This window comes from Suillus subalutaceus (assembly GCF_016647625.1).
Source record: "Suillus subalutaceus strain FC151 chromosome Unknown DFJ58scaffold_174, whole genome shotgun sequence".
Classification (NCBI taxonomy): domain Eukaryota; kingdom Fungi; phylum Basidiomycota; class Agaricomycetes; order Boletales; family Suillaceae; genus Suillus; species Suillus subalutaceus.
In genome coordinates this window covers 13,581-36,620 of record NW_024540423.1, presented here as the reverse complement: position 1 = coordinate 36,620, position 23,040 = coordinate 13,581, and the positions used below count along the sequence as shown (strand labels likewise).

The following is a 23,040-nucleotide window of genomic DNA, read 5'->3' as shown; positions in this document are numbered from 1 at the left end:
TCCAAGATAAGTAATATCAACCCATCTATCATCATCTCCATAACACCCGCTACCCGTCCTCAGTCGGTTAACCCGCAGGCCCAAGCTTTATCCCACATGTAAAAAAACTGCCAAAAGTTTACCCGATCATTCGTCACCTCGAAGGAAACACCATCCGATGGAGTACTCTTCTTGCCAGCACCGGTGACAGGAAACGGCGGTGTCACCCACGGGAAGTTTTCAGGGTCCTGTCTGAACAGGGAAGCAGAGACCGTGAGCCGCTCCACGTGCAAGTCTTGTCCCCTTGCGTCATCGATATATGCAAGTATGTCGTAAGGGGCACTCAGGTGCGGGTAGACTACTGAAAATGTTTCAAGGCTCTTCATGCAAGCCCACGGAATGTCGCGCATCCACATACGCAGCGGGTGTTCGGGGGATACTAACCCCATGCTGATGTCGCGAAAAGTGTCTCCCCCCGTCCCAATATTGGCCAGGTAGGTGAGATGGGGGATTGACGCGAGGAATATAGATCCTTTTCGAACGTGCTTGAAGATCTCCCAGTCGGTGGAGTGACCCATTATCGTCAGACTTTGGGTTTTCCCGGGAAATAGAGAATGTCTGTGGTCGGCATCGAGACCTGCGCAGGAGGTCCTCGCATCTTCCACGAGCTGAACAACAAGCTTTAAATTGTACCAGTCAATTGCAAGTTCCGGTACAGCGAGCAACACCGGAACTAGCAAGTTCATGTACAGCTTGGTCTCAGAATCCTGGAAGCGTTGTTCTGTAAAGTCATTGTGACTAATCCACATCCTCTTTACAGCGGAGGTATAGTCGAAAAAAAGATGGCTTTCTTCCTCAGCGTACACTTTCTGCATAAGCACAGAGATTGCGAACATTCTCATGCTGTCACATCGGCGGAGCGAAATGGTATGCAGGAAATCGGGGAGGATCGTGCGTCTCACAAGTCGAGAGACAAGACATAGAGACAGGGCAGTTTCATAGGGATTTTTTTCTGCATATTCCTCTTTTTGGGAAAATGTCGGTACCGCCGCATATTTAAGGACGAGGAGGGCAATCTCAAGAGGAAGGTCGCTAAATCGAAAGCTGGTAGCAGGCTCCATGATGGGGGAGTGAGATGCTAAGCTGGTTAGAAGGAGCCATGCCTTTAATACTCGCCTCGTGAATTGTGGCATCACACCCACAGCAATAGGTGCACATTGTGTGTTGGACCACTAGTTGTGAGCCAGTGGCCAGAGCGGACTTATTGTTCCTTCTAGGTCGCACAATGTGCTCTTGTCTTGTGGAAATTACTATTTGTTAGTCGCCACAGATTATCCTAGCAATGATGCAGATGCGGCACGAACCACAGAGCCCACCTTCCCACAAGACTCGATGGTACGCACACGGACTCGTTGAGGTTTCGTCATGGCACAATTCTTACGGTGCATGGTTAGTCACTGAGTTGAGTTGTTTCCGGGCAAATTTCACTGCACTCGAGTAACAGGTGACAAGGATGCTCGATAAAGTATGAAATAAAACATATTTCCAAGTCGATTAAGCACTTGCCGTATTTCCCAGACTGATCTCATAGCTACACCCTGTCTGTATGACTCCGAGTTACAGGTAGATGCAACCGCCAACTTTGATTAGTGAGCATCCATGCGCAGGTGAGTCAATGTATAAGCTGCGCCTCTATCTTGAGGTTGTTCGATTATGGGCGCTTCATTGATGTTGCGTCGAGGTGCAGAAGGATTCAAAGACTGGGTCAAAAGTGATGGTACCGGGTTGACTCTCACTCGCATAGAAGCCACAGGATTTTTATCGTGACTTAAGTATATGACACTGACGTAGAGAACAACATGAGAGACAGGTATCAAAAGCATGATCACTACACCGCGAGTATCGAGGTAAATTCAAGTTGTACAAAACTTTGGATTCTATATCCCAGTGTACGTTACGTAGAATGGGATGCAGAATCCATGATCAATGACTGGTAAAAGTATAGCAGACGACAGCAATACAACATAGTAGAACTACACACCGATATGAATGAAACCAATTCTTCGCTCGAGCCGCATTTTCTTCTCGCAGCATGTAGTACGCTCAAGTGCCTGGGCCGCCTTTGTAAAGTCCATGACAACACCATCCTTCAAGTGCTTGAACGTGCTCTTGTAGAAAGCTTTGACGACGTGTTTTGCGACAGCGTCGTCGACCTCCCATAGCGTGCCAACGACATCCTCGAACCATGAATATTGCAGTCCAGCTGCGCAGTGGAATGACTTCGTCGGCGTCTCTTTATCGTCAATGACGGTATTTCATGCCGACAAGAACACAAAAACTCGGCGTATGAAATGTCTCTCCATGATGCTGAGCTGCGTCAGAGTTTATCTCTCATCACGAAATGAGAATTGTGAGGCAGGGTACGGTCCTGCCCACCATGGCAAGCAAGGTGCACCCAGGTGTTCCGTTGTTGAAAGCTTCGGGTGCACCTACTCATGTGGCTTCGTCACAAGAAAATTTGAAATAGTGGTACGGTTGGCCGTCACGGCCAATGACTCGGATGTTCCGGAGAAGTTCAAGCTCGCTGCCTCCAGCGCCTCCTCGAATCGACATTAATGGACACGTCGCCCGGAAGAAGGTTGAAATTTCTTTGCGCCGATGACTGTAGATTGAGCGTGAAGATCACAAAATAGATATGAAGGTGATATAGTAGCGACTCACCTAAGCCTTCAAGCTTAAGCCTGAATACTGGCCTTCTAAGCTACCAGGCATGACGGTGCGGGTGGTGAAGCAACACAAGGATCGAAGATGCGCTGAGTGGTGGGTGAAAATATCAGGGAAGATATGTGAGTGGCCGCCCAGTAGATGGGTGTGTCCTTCAAATGTGTGGCGTTGGAGGAGGGCAGATAAGGATGAAGGAGATAGCAGCGATGCCTAGGCCTGGTTGCTGCCAAGGGCAATAACAAGGTTAGACTTAGATGGGGTGGGAAGACTTTTCCTGTGTTATCCAGACCATCTCGGAGCTACTCGATGCGTTGAAGAGAATAAAAATTATATATAATGGTACAGATCATTATAATTAACAGGACGTTGACGTAGTTTATCGTGCAGGCCCTGGCCAGCTACTGATATGTACTGCAGAGACTTACAATCGCATGAACCATGTTGTCGAGTTGAACATACAGCTTAGTTTCTATTGGCACCGACATCCCGTACAACACCGTTGTTACACACTTCCATCAAGCATTCTAACCGAATACTGCGGCTCAGATCACAAGCACAATTGCTTCATCGCGAAAACCGCCGTCGTCACCTTTGTCGTAAATGGCTCCAGATTACATTCTCACAAGAATCCAGATGTCTAAGGATGAGATTTCTTCGGAAAAATCAACCACAATGATAAGTACCACGACATGACTTGGAATAAATCAAATCAAAAACTGCTCCCCACAGAGTCACAGACTACCCGCCGATTGTAAATCATATCGAATATCTCCCGTACTACACGCTAATGCTAGTTGCAACATGGACTCGCTCCTGGAAAGCAATTGAAGTCGTAGCAGTTGCTGTATTAGGGTCGGCCACCACTCGCAGCTCAGCGTAATATTCTCGCATGTCAAGGATGATCGATGCATCGATGAGGCGTGGTCCCAGCACGAACTTCATCTGCACGGATTCGAAGTTCGAACAGTTGAACGAAACCCGCAAACATCTGAGATTCCACGTAAGATATGTCCTGTAGAAATAATGAATCATGACCGCATGCACAGGTCGATGACAGATCGGCGTACCGCGTAGAACGTTAGAAACAAATAACTGAGTTGAAAACAAGGTCCTAAGCTTGAACGTGCATTTAGCAATTGCACAACTAGAGCTTACTAATACCACCAGCTGCTGCTCATGACGAACGATATAGGTACAAATTTCCTCATCGTTTGTGAGAGCAATTGTGTTATGAGGGAGTAGGGCGCCGTTAGCGGTGAGTTGCAACACGAGCCTTCTTGCATGTTCGTATCGTTTTACATATCGCATGGCTATAATTGAAACGCTCCGACTTATATGCGATCCATTCCCAATTTGGGATGCCTCCAGGCTCCAACATTAATTGTACGAGCCTGTGATCTCGACTCTCCACTTTCTGGGAACACCATGGCCAAATGAAAACGCTGACCTCATGAGGCCGCTGCTGCTATAACCATACTCCACCAATGGCGTTTGGTGTGGTCCATATCAGTCATCCGCTTCGCACCTGCTTATAATATTGACCTCCACTTTTTTATAGTCCACTTTTTTTATAGTCCAAGAGTCCTTAGGCTTGTGTCGTACCATGTCGACGTTGACAAAGATACCAGGGTCATTTGACCAGCCCCACGATGCTGCTAAAACAGAGACCAACGTGTCTGCCTCACAAAATGCCGAAGGTGATCCACACCTCGTCGTCCTCGAGCCAGAGGATAATCCGCAGAACATGTCCTTGTTCAGACGGTGGCTTGCGGTTCTGATCATCAGTTCCGCCTCTTTATGTGTGACATGTACTTCTACGATTGCGAGTCATTTTACATGTCATTTTGGTCGAGACTAATTGTGCTTCAGGCTGCGTTCACAGAACAGGGTGTCGCTCAAACATTCCATGTCTCACATGAAGTGACCGTTCTCGGAATTAGTCTATTTGTGGTAGGTCTCGGAAGTGGACCGCTCCTCGTTGGCCCATTGTCCGAAGTGTATGGTACGTCTAATATCTTTATCCAAAAGCATACTCTCAAGGAGTTGGGCAGGCCGAAATGTTGTATACCAAATATCTTATGTGTTATTCTTCATCTTCACATTCCCCGTGGTGTTCGCTCCAAACATCGGTGAGTACATTTGTTACCGGAATGGATGATAGATCTACAATAGAACAGCAGCCGTTTTCTTGGTCTTTCGCCTTATCACTGGATTCTGCGGATCAGCCTTTTTGAGTGTAGCTGGAGGTAGTGTAAGTGATATGTTCCCGGATTCGAGTATTGCAAGGTAGGCCCTTGGATTTGCGTTCTGTTCGATATACTGCTGAATCATGTGCCAAGTCCAATGGCTGTGTATACCATGTAGGTTTACTCGAACAACGCTAACAGCCAAATTACACTATGGAGTGACTGATCATCTTGAAGATCTCCATTTATCGGACCAGTGGCTGGCCCGTTGATTGCTGGGTACATTTTTCATGCTCCTTTGGCAGCACTGTTCCTGATATGACGTGATGACGTAGGTTCATCAATCAGGTTAGACTCACTGGCCTGATCCTTAATCCTCGTTTGACATCTTTCTGACAGCATCTATACTGGGAATGGACGTATCGAGTGCAGTTGTGCTGGATTTTTGTAGAGTTTCTGATGTTGGCTACAGTGCGTTTTTTTGTATTTCTTTTGCGAGATGGATTGATTTATGAATTGAATTTAGTTTGTTCCTGAGACGTACGTGCCAGTAATCCTGAAGAAGAAGGCAAGGAGGTAGGAGTGGATGTTCTCTTTTTTCTTCTCATCTTTACGCGATACATTAATCCGCTCGACAGACTGCGGAAGTCGACTGGCGACCCGAAGTTTTATGCTCCTTTGGATAGACGGGAAGGCACTCTTACTTCTGCTATCCTTATCAGTTGCTACAAACCGTTTCGTAAGTCATCAGGGATCATCTCCGCTCTATCGCAAGTAATAGTGTGGCACCTTTACTAGAATTACTTCTATTTGACCGAATGGTACTGCTTTTAGACTCTTGGTAAGGACAATGCAACTTATTGGCACTTTGTGCAAGTCCTGATCATTCCAGGAATGCCCTTATTCTGGGAATCCTATACCTGGCATTCCAAGCATTCCCCATTATTTTCGAAGATATTCATGGATTTAATATGCAAACCACTGGACTAGCGTTCATTGGGATTGGACTCGGGATGCTTTCAGCCATTTCAACACAACCGCTCTGGAACAGGGGAGTCCCCTTTTCTCTGGTGTTCGGCATTAAATCGATATTAATGGTCCTCATTTCTAGACTATATGCCCGTGAAACTGCCAGATACAACGGTGATCCACCTCCTGAGGTCAGGCTTATTATGGGTCAAGTAGGAGCGATACTCGTGCCAGTGGGTCAGTAACCAGTCTTTCTTGGTCGCGTGGTGCTTACCATGTCCACAGGTTTATTCTGCCTCGCGTTCACTACATATCCGCAAGTTCACTGGATTGCCCCAATCATCGCGTCTGTACCTTTCGGCTCTGGTATATATTTTGTTTTCACATCAACGTTCACGTACCTTGTTACCGCATACCGCCCAATCGCTGCCACTGCCATGGCAAGTGATAGTGCATTGCGGTTCGCATTTGCCGCTGTATTTCCGCTATTTGCAGGAGCAATGTATGATAAACTGGGGACTGTTGGCGCTACCGCCCTTCTGGCCGGCCTCTCAACGATTATGGCGCCATTACCGTGAGTCAAACAAACAGCAAGTGGTATGCAACATTGACCCTCATTTCTGACCATCAGTTTCATATTCTACCGAATTGGCGCGCGATTGCGGAAGAATTCGCGTTTCGCAGCACATTAATATTTTTACACAAGGTTTATTTGTGAGGACCGGCGGTCCAGACCAGCGTCCTAATAGATCTGCAGCTTAGAGAAAGACACCCACAATCCCTCCAAAGACCACCTCGACCGCGCCCAACACCAGTAAAATATTGAAGCCCACTCCAACCACTACACGCCCGGACAGAAGTTCCCCTTCACGCCTGCCAGACATTCCCCTGCGAGACACTACACTCCTGCGAGAGTTCAAAGGCCATGAAAAAGACGTAATGGCAGTCGTAGTGTTCCCCGATAAACGACGGATGGCTACGGGCTCGGCCGACAACACACTTCGTCTGTGGGACTTGAAGACAGGTGTTATGTTGAAGATTGTAAGATGGAGGGGCATAGCACTAATGCTGTGTGGGGATTGACGGTATCACGAGATGGGCAATAGATGGCAAGCGGTGTTGTCGAGTTGAACATGTGACCGCTTAGCTATCAAACAACTCTATTAGAATTTAGCATAGTACACGCCTGGGACCCATCAACCATTCTAACCAAATACTGCGACTCGGATCACATTCGTACTCAAGCACAATTGCTTCATCGCGAAAACCGTCGTCTTCAACTTTGTCGTTAATGGCGCCAGATTCCGTTCTCACAATTGAAACATCGTTTGGTGCAGATGTTTAAGGACAAGACTTCTTCGGACAAATTAATCATGACAATAAGTACCACGATACAATTTGGAATAAATCAAATCAAAAACTGCTCCCCAGACTACCCGCCGATTGTAAATCATATCGAATATCTCCCGTACTATACGGTAATGCTAGTTGCAACATGGACTCGCTCATGGAAAGCAATTGAAGTCATAGCGGTTGCTGTATTGCCATCGTCGGCCACCACTCGCACCTCAGCGTAATATTCTCGCACGCCAAGGATGAGGCGTGGTCCCAGCACGAATATCTGCACGGATTCAAACAGTTGAACGAAACCCGCAAACACCTGAGATTCCATGTAAGATATGTCCTGTAGAAATGATGAATCATGACCGCATGAAGAGGTCGATGACAGATCGGCGTACCGCGTAGTACGATAGAAACAAGTAACTGATTTGAAAACAAGGAACTATAAGGAAGCTTGAACGTGCAGAACTTTAGCAAAAAAAGAGAACCACATTCAGATTATGAGCTCACCTCGCAAAGTAACTCACGTGAGTTTGCATTAACACTTTGAAACAGTCCACCATAATACCTCCTGTTGAGTGTTGTCGCAGTTCACGGAAGTGCTTCACAGCAATCCGGACTGCGAGATACAGTGCAAGAACCTCCCATAGAATCCCAAGTCCCCAAATCGTGGAATCTAAAAGTAGGACATCTCCCATATAGGTAACCATGCACTGATAGGTCCCGAAGAGGACGTATTCCTCTGACATTTATCGATGAGCCTGACGCACTTGAACATTTCATACATAACTAAAGCTTACCCCCTGAAGCCTGCATCGTTATTATTGCCATCATCACTGTGTCGGCGATTCTGATAGACACAAAAGTGACAACTAGACATATCAGCACTTTTCTAGATCCCTGATACATGGCATATATTCGAGTGATCATGATGACTTGCATGATCATGTTTCAGTCAAGTAAATATCACGGAGGTGTATAGCTCACCGCCCAGTAATACATTCACTACCTGTTCCATCCAAGTGAGTGTGTTGTTTACGATAAGGCCTGGCAAATCGAGCAACATTAGTTATCAGCTTCGGAAGAGCACAGACTCGAAACAAACTCACAACTGTGGGAGTCGTTATGTTGAATCAACGAATCGTTTGAGAATATCACTCACCCCTGCATAGTAGTTCAGTTGTTTTGGCGGGAAATGAAAGCATCAGTGGGGAACACTCACTGCATCCGTCGTCGAAACAGTTGGTACAGTGACTGTATGCCGCCCGTCAGAAGAAAGAAGAAACAGAGTCTATGCGAGGAGACATACTCAACACGTTCATGCTGATTGTGAGAGATGAGTAATGAGCGCAACATCAATGACTTAAACTTCCAAACGTACACAATATATGCAATTCCGACATAGCGCACCTAGGATAGTCAGCAAAACTTGGACTTGCTAAGCGTAAATACAAGGTACATACAGTGAGATAGAGAAAGGTCATAAAGGACCAGCGTTGCCTCTGCCGTGAACAAGTTGTACTTTCATGTCGTTCCTTTGATGTAGGAGTCCGCTCACCCAGATCAGTTCAATCTATAACACAACGCTAAGCGAGTTGGTTGCCCCAGTAATGGATCGACCTACCTCTTGTCCGAACGCAAGCGCTGGAAACACCATAAGGATCTCAGTGACTGTTTCGTACTTAGTCTTGCTCACCCCAATCATACATTACCCCGACAAGGGCGGCAACTGCGAGATGGCAGCGAAGGTCAGTCACTATCATCATGCGGCTGGCTCTCCACGAACCTATAAAATAGCTGCAGATAAGATTCCCATCGATGATTGGCCACCAACCGGGATCGTTCGAGACCACGGTCATGCTATTAGAGAATGGGAGTGAGGGAGCGGGAGAACTTGGTGGACATATGGCGATCGCATTCGTGCTTGATATATCGCCATCCAGCGCTTAAATTGCCAGAGTGAGATTTGAAAGATGCATATCTAGTCGGAGCAAGTATTGAAATTGAAACTTTAACGTAAAGATTAATCGGAGAACTGTTCAGAGCGATCTCCGAGGTATTTCTACCCTACCCCATCAATGACGCCATGTGGTACACAGGTTTGAACAGCGCCCAAGTTGCCCTGGTAACAGACATTCAGGTCAGCAAAGTTTTTTAAATCCGCTTTACTTAGGAGTAAACCAAAAGTACATACATACGTCGTATCCAATTCCCTGTCATAAAACACAATCGACGTGTGTAACGACGAGGGCAGTCATGCAAAGAAAATGGGAAGTTGTACAAAGAAGGGGGGAAAGGCGCGGTTGTACAAAAGAGGAGGGCGTAGTTGTACAAAGAAAATGATGTGGACAGGAACGGAGGCAATAGGAACAAAAGCGATGACGAATGGGCACCCGGGCAGTGCACGCTTAAATACAAAGTTGACAAAGTAGTTTAGGTTGAACGCCACCATCAGCGCACTCTCGACTCCTGTCAGCACCTATCTCTCGTTATTGTCGACCCTCAGTACTCAGTTCTCAGTTCTCAATCCTCATCATCATCACCCTATTCTCAGTTCGCCGTGTCCGAATCTGTCAAAATCACTATGCAACTCTCGTCATTCTGTCAATGACATACCCGTTTATATCGTCATTCACTCAATCGTTTCGTACCCTCTTCCATTTCAGCCTGTCAGGTGCGACGCCACTCCCTTAAGCGTCCGTCGTCACATAATCGATTCGGCATAGCTATACCCGACCCTTAACGTTTTGCAGTATGAAAGTAGCCGATGTACACTCCTTACTTCAGGCAATCATACCAGTCTTCTAGTCTCAGTCTCGCACTCGTCACTTGAACAGCATCGCTATATCTATCGCTTATCATCTCAGACTCGTTTCGATCCTTTCCGCATAACTTTCGTTAATGCTAACCTAGTTTTACAGCGCACTTACGGTCTCCACGCCCCTTCGAACTCGCGGCGAGAGCCACTCAGGTTCTTACAATAGATAGATCAAGGTCGTCGACAAGCTTGAGGAGCGAATAGCCAGTTGGGAGAGGGAGAAATCTGCTGTTCATTGAATAAGAAAATTCCTCCATCCGTACAAAAACTCGACCCAAGGAGACGCAAAGACAGACATTGATGAGATCAAGAAACCGAAAAATAGGGTGTGTGAACCGCGTGTTTCATGGGACGAGCGAGAGCGACAGTGGTCACTTAAAGAGGAGAACAAAGGAGTGTGCATGCATGCATTATCACGCGTAACGGCGAACTAACGAGCGAGCGTGTGGGCGTCCTAAGAAATACGGAATGAAATATGGATCGTCAGTATATACAAGGTGAAGGACATGCGAGACATACCTTCGACGATTGGAAAACCAAAAAGACCTGTCAGAGAGAAAAATAGGAGGGAGGTCAAAGTGTAGGGTGCCCGGTGGAGGCGAACAGGACGAATAGAAAAATAAGCAACCTGCGAACGACAAACAAAGACACGAAGAAAGAAAGTCGTCAAACAGAAAAAACAGAACAAATGGGGGAAATAAAGAAATCAAAATAACTCGTCAGATAAAGCCGATGGAGCGATCGTAAAGACATACAAGTACATCGGAATCCAAGATATACAAAGATGAAGTCAGAGGGGACGAAGAAATCAAAAATGAAGCATCGAAGATAGGATAAGATAGATGTCTGCGAGCACTGCTCGCACAGACCATCGGAAATGGAATCAAGTAAGCTGAAACGCACTCCCAAGCGCAACCATTCCGCTCTCGCCATGCCAGATAAAACAGGACTCGCAGCCCTCGAACTCCCGAGCGAGATCCTATGTGCAGCACGGCGAAGCGTACGTGGACATGTCTGGGTAGCAAGCAGAGGTGCAGCAGGCGTACTCGAGGACATGGAAGGTGTATTCGAGAAAATGGAAGGCGTACTCTGAGATGCAGTCACGGGAGACGCAAGGGATACCGTAACAGGATATCCGATGGGAGACGAGGGAATAGGGTGCATGCAACGTTGCTGTAGTTAGGATCGTGAGCGACGAGCAACAAAGGAGTAGCATCTATGATTGCATCTTCACAACGTAGTCGACCATAGCTCCCGCCCAGACACATCGGAAGCCAAACCAAGTGTTGTTGATGAAAACAGCACCATGAATCGAGGGAGCACATGAATGTCCGGACGACGCATGTTTCTGACATAACCGATGCGGTAGAGAACTTCAATTACACTTTGTTCTGGACCAGTGTCCAGTTGACCGTCAGGCCATCAGTGAACTGGCGAGGAAAATAGAAGGTCATAGTACGTAATCACAAATTCACAATCGAGCATCACAAATATTGCCGTGTAAGTTTTTGTACTTATCGAAGCCATTAATGCTAAGTAATTGCTATTGGCATCGTTCGCCACAACATGATTGAACTCAAACACCAAAGCTACTGGCATAGTACTCAGACAGGTGTGAGGATCCCGACTCCCCCATCAGCTCTCTTCAAATCCACTGACCATCTTTTCGTTTCATCCACAGTTGCCTTCAAATTCTCAATTTTAAGATTCAGCATCTCAAGCGCATCCAAACCCATGGGTAACCGCTGCGGTATCTTTCCTCCCTGTACGACCTCATACACAGTCCGCGTGAACTTTTCCGCGTCTCCTTCGAAAACCGCACCCTCTAGCATCTGACGCACCACGGAACTCGCAAAGGACTTGTCGACGTATGCTGGGTGTTGCGGTAACACCAGTCCCCCTTTGATTCCGTTTGTGTGGAATGCCCCGGGTTCGACGATGCAGATCTGTTTTCTTGTCGTGAGTACAAATTTATTGGTGAAGCAAACAACATGCATTTATGTTCCAGGAAGGTGGCAGCTCTTTGGCGAGACCATCTGAGAACCCCTCCAGCGATGTACATCAAATCAATCATCAGCACTTCCCACTTTCCACACATCAATATTTCTACCATGTTTGCTGAAAACCCATTAGCATCGTCTCAACCAACGCCAAATTCAAAATGTACTCACCTCGCAGCATAATAACTCAACCCAGGGAGCGCATGAAACCCACCAACCGAACTGACCTGAAGAATCGTCCCCCCCTTGCCTGCTTCATTGACCTCCCTAAAAAAAATTCACCGCAGCACGACTGACGTTTGTCGCACCCCAAAAATTTGTCTCGAAAATCTCGCGCGCTGTATCATCGGGCGTGCCTTCGATTTCCGTGATAAGTGCATATCCCGCATTGTTAAATACTACGTCTAGCCGTCCGAACGCCGAACGCGTGCGTGCGAATGCTTCGTCGATGTCTTTTTGCTTCGTGACGTCGACTTTAAGCACGAGGAGCTTGTCTGCTGAGTATCGGGCTGCAAGATCAGATAGGACTTGTGGGTTGCTACTACGATGTCGCCTTGATTGAGCGCGTACTCTGTCATAAATCTTCCGAATCCCGACGACGCCCCCGTTACTGTGCGTGGTGCTTAATATCAATCGAATTACTAGTGAGTAGAGGAAACACTCACTGAACCAGACTTTGGGAGAGGACATTGATGAAATGATGGTTCCCCTTCCTTGGCTGTGGCTTTTATGCCATCCTATCGTCCACCAAGAATATCAATCAAAAACATTTGTAAGATCCATCAATGCGTCAGAGAGCTAGCGCTGACAGATCAACAATTCGTATGCGCCGTTGAACGTACGTCACTTCGGCACCCTCGTCAATAGCTCGTTTTCGGCACTTTCAAAGATTTCCTGCAGTCAATACTTGGTACTCATCAATCAATGTCATAATCGGATCAATCGACTCATTACTGTACTCCGCAAGTCTCGGAATGAAACTGACTTAACGCTCTTTGGCTTCTGGTTAAGATTATCCGACTACTTCGCGTCAAAGATTCGGACGTAGTAACTGCTGATTTCCCCTCAACTCTAGCGTGAGGACGAACCTCGGCATTCACCATCAGCAGGAAAACCGTAACGCTGGAGATACTGTCTGGATGTCATACTTGCGTAGACCGTGCTCGAGTCAGACGAAACTGCCTTGATACCACTGGACCGGGGGTCCCAAGGCATGGACTAGACAACACACATCACGGAGTTCTCTGCACACAGCCTTTGCCCTAGTCCACCACAATTGTCCACAACTTGATATGAGCTTATGGACTAGCTTAATCTCGTTGTCAATAGTCGAGAGCTCCACCTTACCCGATTAGAACTGAAAGTGTCGGGGTGAGCACTGCTATGGTATAGGACTGTTATGTATCTGGCAAGGACAAGCGTGAAAACCAACCTTCCCGCAAGCAAACTTCGAGGTAGCGGGCTCTGCCACGTCAGTTGGCCCTACTGCTCATCTGTCGTAAGCTACTCGAGAGGGGCAAGAAATACCAGGGAACTACATCGACATTTAAAACCAATGGTACAAAGACAGGTCATAGTATGAATATTTGTTATACATAGGAGATATTAGGCTGGGTTAAGCAGTCTAGCAACAACAACAACCTCTAACAAAAACGTGCCGAGGCAGAATGGTTATGCACATGCGCCATCGTTCGTCCAGTCACCGGAAGTGCCTAAAGATCATCCCGAATAGTGTCAGCAAAACTAGCAGCGTCACATCAGAAAAATTTCACTTACCGTCCGGGATATCATTCTCCGACCACCAATTTGCAGTCCAGAGGTCCCCGCTGTTATAACGTGATACGTTAGGTTCCAATCCATGAGCACAAGTCAACTTGCACACGCACCCATAAGTAACTTCGTCGCCTCCAACATACTAAGTAAAGTGATTAGACTCCCAGAACTGCGCAATATGTAATTGAACTCACAGCAACACCAGTTTGCCATAGCCGCCACACCAGTGCAGGAACCAGTCCCAGATGTCGTTGTGGGAGAAGGACTTGACGTTGTGCTGGTGCTGGTTGTGGTAGTAGTCAGCGCAGTCGTGGTCGTGGTAGTTGGCACAGTCGTGGTCGTCGGCGGAGGGGCAGACGCACCGCCTAACAGTGCATCCTTGACAGAGATGTCGTATCTGCTATTCGCTGGAGAGCAAATTCAGTCACAAGTGTATAGAGGCAGTATATAACCGCTTTACCGTATGCCTGAGACGCATCCCACAGCATGACGCCTCCGAAAGACGAATATTGGGCCATTGTTTGCTGGATGATTGGGGTAAACGTCGATGGACTGACATATCCGGATCCGGCTGCACTCGTTGATGCTGGGGCACCAATGTAGACTTTGACATTCGGATTGGGGGATACCGTTTCCGCCCAGTTGTCCCTGTGCTTTGGTCAGGCCAAGAAAACTTCGGCCAGTCAAACGAGATCACATACCATGTGCTAAAGTCCCAATCCTACGGTTCATATTGTTAGCCAATGATAACAATTGATCTTTGGGATACTTACATTCGAGTCATTGTAATTCGTCAATTCGCAATAGTTGTTATCTAAAGGCGTGTGAGACGCAGAGACTCAAACTGAAAATATCACTCACAAAACTGGACATATACAGCGTCAAATCCAAACTGATCCAGAGTAGTACCAATGTAGGCATCGGGGTAAGGACATTGAGGCGCTGATAAATCTCACAGTATCAGTAACGGTTGTCGTGTGAGGCATCAGAAACCGAACCCGCAGTGATGTAGTACCTGTAAAAACTGTTAGAAAGCAAATCAAAAGCCTGTGGAACGACTTACGGCTTCCTGCCACCATCCATCAAGGTACGAAGGGCAGACAAGAAAGATACAAATCCAGTCTGAGAGCCACCTTCGATGTCCATATCAATGCTAAATTTAGAGTCAGATCGCACGTTTCTTAAGGGGTTGATGCATTATTACCCATCCAAAACAGCGGACCCGAAAGGACGCATGCTGCTCGAACCTCCCAGGAAAAGGTCCCATATTGTCTGGGCATATGCCGTTGCTTCGCTATCATTTGTAAAGCCGATAGAACCTGTTGCTCCTCCCAACGACATCGTGACGATTTTTCCTGCAGCTTGACAAAACTCGATACTTGATGCAAGGAATGAGCAATTGAGGAGGTTCGTCCCTGGAAAAATAGGGTCATCGGCCGTAGTGCAAGTCTGTAGCCAGTTTAGACAGGTCCGGGCAATTAGAAATGAGAACTTGCATTTCCAAGGTTGATGGACGGGAGATTGCCTGTCGAGTAGAACTCGTCTAGAAAGGCTACCGGGAAGGTGTCGATCACGGTGTCCTGCGATTAAGACGTTAGGTAAAATTTCCAGTATAATATGGGAATAGGCCAACGTTGCAATAGTAAGAGATCGGCTGCTGCCAATTTGCAGTATCGGTTGGATTCACAGCTCCATACGAGTTCTGACCCCAGTACCTGCAACCCATATGTCGTTGGAAACGGAGATATGCGTATTATGTTCGTGATTCACTCACACAGCCAGCTAGTCAAAGTTGTCAGTCACGCATCAAGAAAGAGGAGGGCTAACTGACATTCTGGTTCGATGACATGTCGAACACTGCAATAGTGCGGGTAACGAAACGGAGAAACAGTAGACATGTCAGGCGTGGTTTGGAAAACATCGCGATAATTCCTGTTGCAGTAAAACAGTGACAGGACGGGAGTCAATGGCCGACAATACATTATTGCACAGCACCACTTTCTCTTTATGCAGCACGGAATGCGGATGGGATGGCAGATAGAAGTCTCGACGAACCTGATACGGAAAGGATCACGCTTCATGGTAGTTTGACTGCAACGATTGTACCCGCCATATCAGCGATGAACGACTCAGCTGAACCATTCGGGGCAGTTGAGTCTTGCTCAAACGGAGTGAGTCGCATGTCGATTGGATGGATATGGACTTCTGGTTAACCGTCCATGTGATACAACCAAACGAGATCATGAACTGGAGCCATGTTGTAGCCAAGTGAGTGTCCAATAGGTGCCACTTGCTAAATTTTCGTTACATCTGTGACATCCAAAAATATACTATGTAGCACTTGATGCGCCTTTGCTTTGGCTATGGCACTGGAGGAGGGGCCTCCACGGTGCTTAGATAAGAGATTCCTTCTCCAGTGAGATCCCCCAAGAATACACGCGGCAATGGCGACGTACCTTAGGGAATCCATAGGCCCTGTTCGTCACGTCGTGACTTAGTAGATCAGGACCGCCAACTGGCCATCAGAGCCAGGTATATCAACCCTAGTAATTTCTGTATTAGCAAACCCAAACACTACAAGTCGAACATTTGAAGCACATGGTATGCCCACAAAATACTTCCGATACGTATCAAATGATCCGACGAATGCTCTGATAGGACCTATAATGGAAGTATGTAAAGGTGTTGCGGAAACGCCAAATCAGTATTCTTCTCGGACTGCACACTTGGGCTGAGCGCCGACTCCCGAGTACTTGATGGAGTCGATGTATATCGGGAGGTCGAATCCAAAAACTACCAGGTACTACCTGTAAAGGTCAGCATGGTCGTGCCGGCCAAGCGTGATTCACAGCGCATGAGCTGGGTGAAGCTCTTAGCACCTAGATCTACTTGGGTCTGTTCCAAATATTCCCGGCGAAAGGAGCCTGGTCATGGCTAAAGATCTCAACCAGATAGATCGACTTATCTCTGTCCCACTGTCCCACCCATCGGATGAGCCTGAGAGCCTGCAGGACATCCCGGAAATGGCCGGTTGGGGACAAAGTCTGGGGCACGGCAGGTCCATCGGGAATATGAAAGTCGCTGTGTGTATCAAGCCTGCTCACTGTCTGCAACAGCACCAAGGACTTACTCTTACTCCCATGGACGTCGGGAGCCTTTTAAAAGCACAGGATGTCTCAAAATGTGAATGTATCCCACTTATACAGTAGTTGTAATACATTTGATGAATATTTAGATTGTCAATCTGACATCAATCAACCACACAGTGAGGACACACCTTTGCCATCGGCTTGCCCGAGTTTAAGTTCAGGTTGCTGCGACCAATGGAAAGAGGAATGACGGCACCGCAGCCTGTACAATCAAGAACGATGCCGATTGTCCATGGACGAAGAGAGAAGCCGACCAGAAAGGCAACATCTGGAAAGGTGCTGGGCGGGCACTGACCTGAGGTTGATGGCCTAAGTCAAGTAAGTACTTGTTTGCCTCGCCAAACAACAACTTACTCATTATTCTATTCCCGCCGCGGCTACCTTGAGGTAGCTGGCCATGGATATATATTTGTGGACCGTTCAAATCGAAAAAACCGTGGTTTTGCATGCTGGTCCAGGATATGTATAGTGACATGATACATCTTCCCATGGTGTCTTGCAACTGGAACGACCGGGTCACAGGGTGGGGTGTGTTGCATATGAAACTGCAGTACGAGTTTTTGAAAAACTCAGCCTCGCTGCCTTTACTGGGACTTTTGCATCTAAATTAGGCAAAGTGATGTCATATCCGTGCGCTTGACCGTATTTGGATGCAAAAGTCCCGCTGAGTCTTATCATCCTACGGTTTCCGTCATGTGCAACACACTAGTACTGTACAGTCCTTCGTCATCATGTCGTTTATATTTACTCGAGGGCCTAAATATATCTGTCGCACAAGATGACTCTTCTGCTGATTCGCCACTCTTTGTGAATTTGGGCACTCGTGGCGTTAGTTGATATCTCGATGGTGACATTCAGTTCTCTACCGAATTTCTGTTCGACCTTCGCCGTGTCGCCGCTCCTTGCCAGCCACAGTTGTTTTGAGTCGTGACTGGTTCGCTTCTTGTCACAATACTCTGATCAGTCATCCTAAAGTATGGCTGTTGTTGTGCAAGTGGACGCTGACGAAAATTATGGTTCGTTCTCGATTCTTTTGGTCGGTTGATTCTCATATTTTTAGGTCGTAACAGTGTGGGTGATAGTGAATCTCTCGTCAGTGAAGCTTCCAAAGCAAGTTGTTTGTCGGCGGATCTTGTCATTGCTCAGGATATGCCGGTGGTTCATTATCAAATACTCCATGATCTGTTCATTGCATTATCGGACGAGGATGGTTCGGTGACTATGTCCAAGGAAATCGTTGTGGCATCCAAAAATACTTGCTTCGATCAAAAGAACAGATATCATCCCTACGGCTGACAGAGGGAGACTAAAAGCGTGTGATGGTGGACATCAAGATTGCTATCGTGATACGTTCCCCAAATTTAGTCGCTCCCTCACCCTAGATTACTATGACCCTAGTCTCCGATAATCCCAGATGGGGTTCCTTAATCGATCAAGCAGGTCATATCTCCAGCTACTTTGCAGGTTCATAGATAACCAGTCTGGTGATGATGGTGATGGCTCAATCTAACTTTGGCTGTGATTTCGCAGGTGCCGCGACTAATATAAGCAAGTTAGTATTTTCGAGTGAACCGTACATCTTAAAGTAGGCTGACTGTTTATTCAGAGACTGATGACTCAAAAAAATGACAGCCGCCTGCAACCAGCTATACGGCTCGGTCAGCAAGTTCAAACTTTGCTTAAGGACCTCGGGTGGCACAAAGACCTGTCGTCCGTGCTGAATGCTACAATGACATCGAGGCGTAGATTCCCACAAATGAGGTGGGCTTGTCTGAGTGTTTCGCTTTGGTTCTCATGTTGCTCTTCACAACCGGAGTACCTCATGCACCCTTCCGCACCTTCGCTATCCTCTCACGCAGCTACCTGCAGCGTCTCCAACCAACGAAGACTGTCATATCCTCAACCTTGGCGTCTCAAAACAGATCCCATGTCGTATAGCCGCGATAACTGCGCCTCTTACCCCCTATCGCGGCAAGTTGCAGCCTTCAGGCAATGAGTCCGCATGGATGCGACAACAAATTCCTGTGACAGTAGAGTATTTGGCTCCATTGACGGTACTCTGACAGAGTCATTCAAGGGCCGGCATTCTGTTGTTTATGCGACAAAACCAGTACTCACACGTACATTGCATACTTAGACGATCCATGCTACATCGAGCTTGACCCCTCCAGCCTCGCCATGATACCTCCACGAGTTCAATAAAATATTCATCTGTAGAACTTTGGTGGCATAACGTCTACCCACCACTGCGGCTCTCTGCCCATGAACTTGGTGAGTTCATCAACCTGTTTCTGAGTAGGACGCTGATGATAACTATCCGGCTGGTCGCTGAAGATGTACAACACGCAGACAGCATCGTCTTCCATGCATTCCACAGGAACTATCTGTCCGGGAGGTAGAATTGCTAGAGAGGTCGATAGCGAATGGATGTGGAAAGTTTTTTGGAAGCTGTAGCTAGGGTCTGCATGGGCATTGGTCCTGGCCATGGTTTCGGAAAAGTCGGGATGTAGCTCGGCGAGGAAGGAACGAGCCGTGTCATAAAGCCACTTCTCAGATACGTAGTAGCCATACATCTGACGGTTGCGTTGTGGGGGTGGAAGGGTTATATTGATACGTTTTCGTTTAAACCGTTTGGTAAGTCCAGAATCCCGCTGTTGGTCTTGCTTGGCTTCATCAAGCTGAGCAAGAGCAATTGAGAGGGATATGAACACACAACACCTGGACGCACCTGCATGCCAGACATTACTCCATCGAGGCTTTGGGATGATTGTTGCGGCATTTGTTCGAGTTAACGGGGCGGATGTTCGGAGTTGTGCAGCTGAGGTCGGAGTTAGTTTTGTTAGATATGATAGGAGTCGATGGAATTTGAAGTGTCTGTCGCGGTTGCCCATCCAGCCCTCGATGCTCTCTCGGCGGCCTGTATTTTCACCTGGAGTCAATTTGCCAACCAAACTTTCAAGAATAAAGTACTTGTATCCAGCAGTACTGGTCAATGTTTCTTTCACGCTGGCAAGATCATACATGAAACTTTTCAGAATATCTGCCAGGATGCAACAAACCGTAGCTCGTGCGGCCTCCAGCCCATTTCGCCCATTCGCGAGTGAGCGATCTCGGGCTGCAAGTTCGAGCATCCTGACGCTGTCCAAATCTAACTTCGAGGTAAGACCTAGTCAAGAGCAGACCTTCAAGCACAAAGCTAGGACACTTCGACACAACTTCACCAGTTGCAGGTTGATCTGGTGGTATCACGATGTATCATCACTGTAGGATTTCCAGTCCACATCGACGTCGGTTCGACCATTTAAGAATGCCACGATCCTGAATGGGCGATTCCTGATGTAAGTACTCGTTTTGAGCAGGAGAGCGTGGAGATAGGCACGGCGAGACGCTCGTGGCGTCAACAAAGAGATGGCCAGTGACTCAGATGGCAAGGAAGAACTGCAGCAGAACTTACTCGTTTGGAGATCTTCGGGATAGCGGATCGTCTATGAAATTTCGACGCAAACTTGACACCAGCGAGTTCTCATGGAGCCACGTCTAGAGATATCGAGTTGCTATGGAACATTATATTTCTCCGTCGGACGCATAGCGGATGCATGTTTTGGATCGTGGTGTTGTTGGCAGAAGTCGGGAGTTTTGCCAAGAGAGTGAGGGCGATTGAACCGGTGGACTGGCGCGGCCGACAATGAGCCTGCCTACGGCAGACGGAAGTTCGTGTGGCCTCAACCTGATCATAGATGCTACCTGCGACAATGCCCAAAAGCTCTACTCCTACTGACTACTAAAGCTGCGCAAAAAGGGTGGCAAACACCCGTCTGCACCACTCCCAGCTGGAGGGGTACCCCACTCCACCGGTCTGGCAAAACTGGTTGTGCTTGGCCCACAGCCGAACTCACGCGAAGGGAGGGTGGCGGCAGAACCTGGCAGAACTTCGGGGGTACCAGAGATATAATTTCATACAGCCTACACAGCCTAGAGTTCTGCCGGTTATGACCAGAAGAACTGACCCTTGGGCAAGTAGTTCTGCCTTCTACATGCACTATTTTTGGGCCGACCCTCCTTTACTGCCTGTACATAAAAGCGAAGAGATAACTTTCAGTTCAGTAACAAAGAAAATCATCCAGCCCTATCCTGAAGCGCAACAATGAAGTTCACCCCACTCACCACTATGATTATGTCTGCCGCAGTACTCGCGGACATCGCTACAGCGAAAGGGTCGTCATCTCCTGCCGGTGGTGCGTGCGCCCATCCTGGTAAAGCATACTTGTATTTTGATATCAGACTGCGTACTTACGGGCGCTTGCAGGACAGTATGAGTGCGGAAATGCCGCGGATTATAATGGGGGAAATGCATTTTTGTTTCAATGTTCAAAATCTGGTGTTATCGAGCCAGAAATTAAAAAGTGCAATTGTCCGGTGTGCTGTGAAGTCTTCAATGGAGGTGTAGCTCCCAATGGGTACACGAGATGCTCATAAGAGGAAAACGTGGGCTCACTTCTTGCTTGCCGTGTCAATAGTTACAGCTGTCTCTGTAGGGTATACATCCTCAAGACCCACTTTAGTGGGAGAGAGTTCTGTAGAAAATAAACTAGCAGCTACCCGTCACTTGGTTACCAGGTACCGTATGAGGGCGTCCGTGCTAGATACACCACCATCAGCGATTTGTGGCCGAAGTGAAGATCATAAACCCGTTTGTGAGGTCATTGAAGATGCCGCTATAGGATATCTGTCCACGAGGGTGTTGCCTCTCAAGCAGAAGTAACGTCATCAAGGACGATGCGCTGAAGGAAGAGGAGAATTGGGGATAGAATAGGACAGCCCAATCAGACTCCAACTACACGATTCAGTGAAAGTGAAACGGACCATTTACGATTCCACCAAAAAGGGTTTTCGTGGTAGGTCTGCTCGAGAGTGTGCGTAGGTCCAGGTGCAAGTTCATGAAGTCATAGATCCACAAAAGCTACCATTAAGATAAGAGATAGCCACGGCGAGACACTCGTGGCGTCAACTAAGATACAGCCAGTAACTCGGCGGCAAGGAAGAACTGCAACTTGAATAGAACTTACTCATTTGGAGATTGTCGGGAAAGCGGATCGTCTCTACGAAATTTCGACGCGAACTTGATACCAGCGAGTTCTCATGAAGCCACGTCTAGAGATATTGCGTTGCAATGAAGCATTGTATTACTCCGTGTCAAACGTCTCAGAATCGAGGCGCGACTCAAACACAACCAATATTGACCTGAATGCCCAGAGAAAAGACCATTGGTGAGCACTAATACATAACTAATACTAAATAATACCTGAGAGAAAACGCCAGCACGACGTTAGAAAGAAAAGGAGGAATCAGCAAGCTTTGACTAAGTACAAGCGTGCGTACACAATAAGTCTCGTGACCGAAATGCGAAATGTTTATGACACTCCGTCGGACGCATAGCAAATGCATGTTGGAGTAGGGGACCCCTAGGCAGAGGGTGAGAGCGGAGGAGAGTTTGGCGGTGTTTGAGCCGGGGTTAGCCGAGGAGAGAGTCGCTAGAGCCTCCGGAGGCAGTAGCAGTCTTCAGGTCTTCGTTGTCCTTCGATAGCAGAGTCTTCGGGCATACCCCACTCCAACTGGTGAACAGAGCGAGTTCGCCTCGACCAAAGCTTCGCATTGGTCATCCCCTTCGAGCCCAGAGTCCAGAGTCCAGAGTCCAGAGTTAGAGTCCAGAGTTTAGGGTTCAAAGCCCAAAGTTTAGAGTCCAGATGCAGAAAGAAGACGCCTTGTGGAATACACGAGCAGACGATCTGAACAATCAAGTTCAAATGGGTCAAGAAACACGAAGAGAGCACGCTGAAAAGCATAGCATTTTTAATTTTGGACTGGAAAAATACACTAATGACGAGCCAACCCCCTTAGCCAACTGCCTAAAAGAAAGGAATTACCACCTAGAGGACCCAAGGGGCAGTTCATACCCAAAGCCCTCCAGGACACCGATAATTCTAGCAGCGCATTTACTTTGTTGGCCTCGTCTCCACTCGACACACTGTCACAACCCTTTTAATGAATTAACGCAGGGGCAGAGACTAGGACTCAAACAAAGGTTATCGCAACAGAAAAGA

The 23,040-nt window shown here is 47.5% G+C and overlaps 8 protein-coding genes across 8 annotated transcripts; 2 read left to right on the top strand and 6 right to left on the bottom strand.

Annotated features, from left to right (window-relative positions):
• Positions 1–470: 470 nt before the first annotated feature.
• On the bottom strand, positions 471–1,085 carry DFJ58DRAFT_633769 (uncharacterized protein; the record flags this gene model as incomplete). Its single annotated transcript, XM_041381242.1, has 1 exon — positions 471–1,085. A coding segment is annotated over one exon (615 nt), but the record flags the coding sequence as incomplete, so codon positions are not given.
• Positions 1,086–4,187: 3,102 nt separating this feature from the next.
• On the top strand, positions 4,188–6,550 carry DFJ58DRAFT_749472 (major facilitator superfamily domain-containing protein; the record flags this gene model as incomplete). Its single annotated transcript, XM_041387657.1, has 15 exons — positions 4,188–4,197; positions 4,278–4,504; positions 4,573–4,705; positions 4,755–4,832; positions 4,884–4,989; positions 5,043–5,063; positions 5,127–5,168; positions 5,225–5,237; positions 5,289–5,360; positions 5,416–5,465; positions 5,528–5,628; positions 5,688–5,730; positions 5,782–6,095; positions 6,144–6,432; positions 6,490–6,550. 15 exons carry the CDS (start codon positions 4,188–4,190, stop codon positions 6,548–6,550), a joined length of 1,560 nt encoding a protein of 519 aa, XP_041237604.1.
• Positions 6,551–7,208: 658 nt separating this feature from the next.
• DFJ58DRAFT_146198 (uncharacterized protein) lies at positions 7,209–9,198 on the bottom strand. The gene is made up of 13 exons (XM_041378878.1): positions 8,986–9,198; positions 8,896–8,928; positions 8,824–8,843; positions 8,758–8,772; positions 8,663–8,701; positions 8,581–8,609; positions 8,509–8,522; positions 8,418–8,453; positions 8,187–8,246; positions 8,000–8,134; positions 7,710–7,941; positions 7,598–7,652; positions 7,209–7,542 (listed from the first exon to the last, which is right to left on the bottom strand). Exons 1-13 carry the CDS (start codon positions 9,056–9,058, stop codon positions 7,330–7,332), a joined length of 954 nt encoding a protein of 317 aa, XP_041237603.1. The 5' UTR covers positions 9,059–9,198; the 3' UTR covers positions 7,209–7,329.
• A 1,337-nt stretch (positions 9,199–10,535) lies between these two features.
• On the bottom strand, positions 10,536–11,466 carry DFJ58DRAFT_146183 (uncharacterized protein). Its single transcript, XM_041378877.1, has one exon. It carries the CDS (start codon positions 11,179–11,181, stop codon positions 10,684–10,686), a length of 498 nt encoding a protein of 165 aa, XP_041237602.1. The 5' UTR covers positions 11,182–11,466; the 3' UTR covers positions 10,536–10,683.
• Positions 11,467–11,590: 124 nt separating this feature from the next.
• Positions 11,591–12,707, bottom strand: DFJ58DRAFT_815730 (uncharacterized protein; the record flags this gene model as incomplete). The annotated part of the gene is given in 5 exon segments (XM_041391718.1): positions 11,591–11,970; positions 12,189–12,280; positions 12,300–12,555; positions 12,588–12,627; positions 12,683–12,707. The coding sequence occupies 5 exon segments, from the start codon at positions 12,705–12,707 to the stop codon at positions 11,622–11,624; spliced, it is 762 nt and encodes a 253-aa protein (XP_041237601.1). The 3' UTR covers positions 11,591–11,621.
• A 981-nt stretch (positions 12,708–13,688) lies between these two features.
• Positions 13,689–15,977, bottom strand: DFJ58DRAFT_862937 (glycoside hydrolase family 18 protein; the record flags this gene model as incomplete). Its single annotated transcript, XM_041394088.1, has 16 exons — positions 15,622–15,977; positions 15,565–15,572; positions 15,424–15,505; positions 15,287–15,370; positions 14,995–15,239; positions 14,854–14,943; positions 14,789–14,805; positions 14,652–14,732; positions 14,564–14,604; positions 14,492–14,511; positions 14,251–14,438; positions 14,153–14,197; positions 13,985–14,073; positions 13,904–13,932; positions 13,794–13,843; positions 13,689–13,729 (listed from the first exon to the last, which is right to left on the bottom strand). Exons 1-16 carry the CDS (start codon positions 15,709–15,711, stop codon positions 13,689–13,691), a joined length of 1,200 nt encoding a protein of 399 aa, XP_041237600.1. The 5' UTR covers positions 15,712–15,977.
• Positions 15,978–19,146: 3,169 nt separating this feature from the next.
• DFJ58DRAFT_917366 (uncharacterized protein) lies at positions 19,147–20,070 on the bottom strand (the record flags this gene model as incomplete). Its single annotated transcript, XM_041395525.1, has 2 exons — positions 19,147–19,607; positions 19,668–20,070. The coding sequence occupies 2 exons, from the start codon at positions 20,068–20,070 to the stop codon at positions 19,147–19,149; spliced, it is 864 nt and encodes a 287-aa protein (XP_041237599.1).
• Positions 20,071–21,174: 1,104 nt separating this feature from the next.
• Positions 21,175–21,748, top strand: DFJ58DRAFT_146137 (uncharacterized protein). The gene is made up of 2 exons (XM_041378876.1): positions 21,175–21,192; positions 21,246–21,748. Exon 2 carries the CDS (start codon positions 21,393–21,395, stop codon positions 21,699–21,701), a length of 309 nt encoding a protein of 102 aa, XP_041237598.1. The 5' UTR covers positions 21,175–21,192; positions 21,246–21,392; the 3' UTR covers positions 21,702–21,748.
• Positions 21,749–23,040: the final 1,292 nt, after the last annotated feature.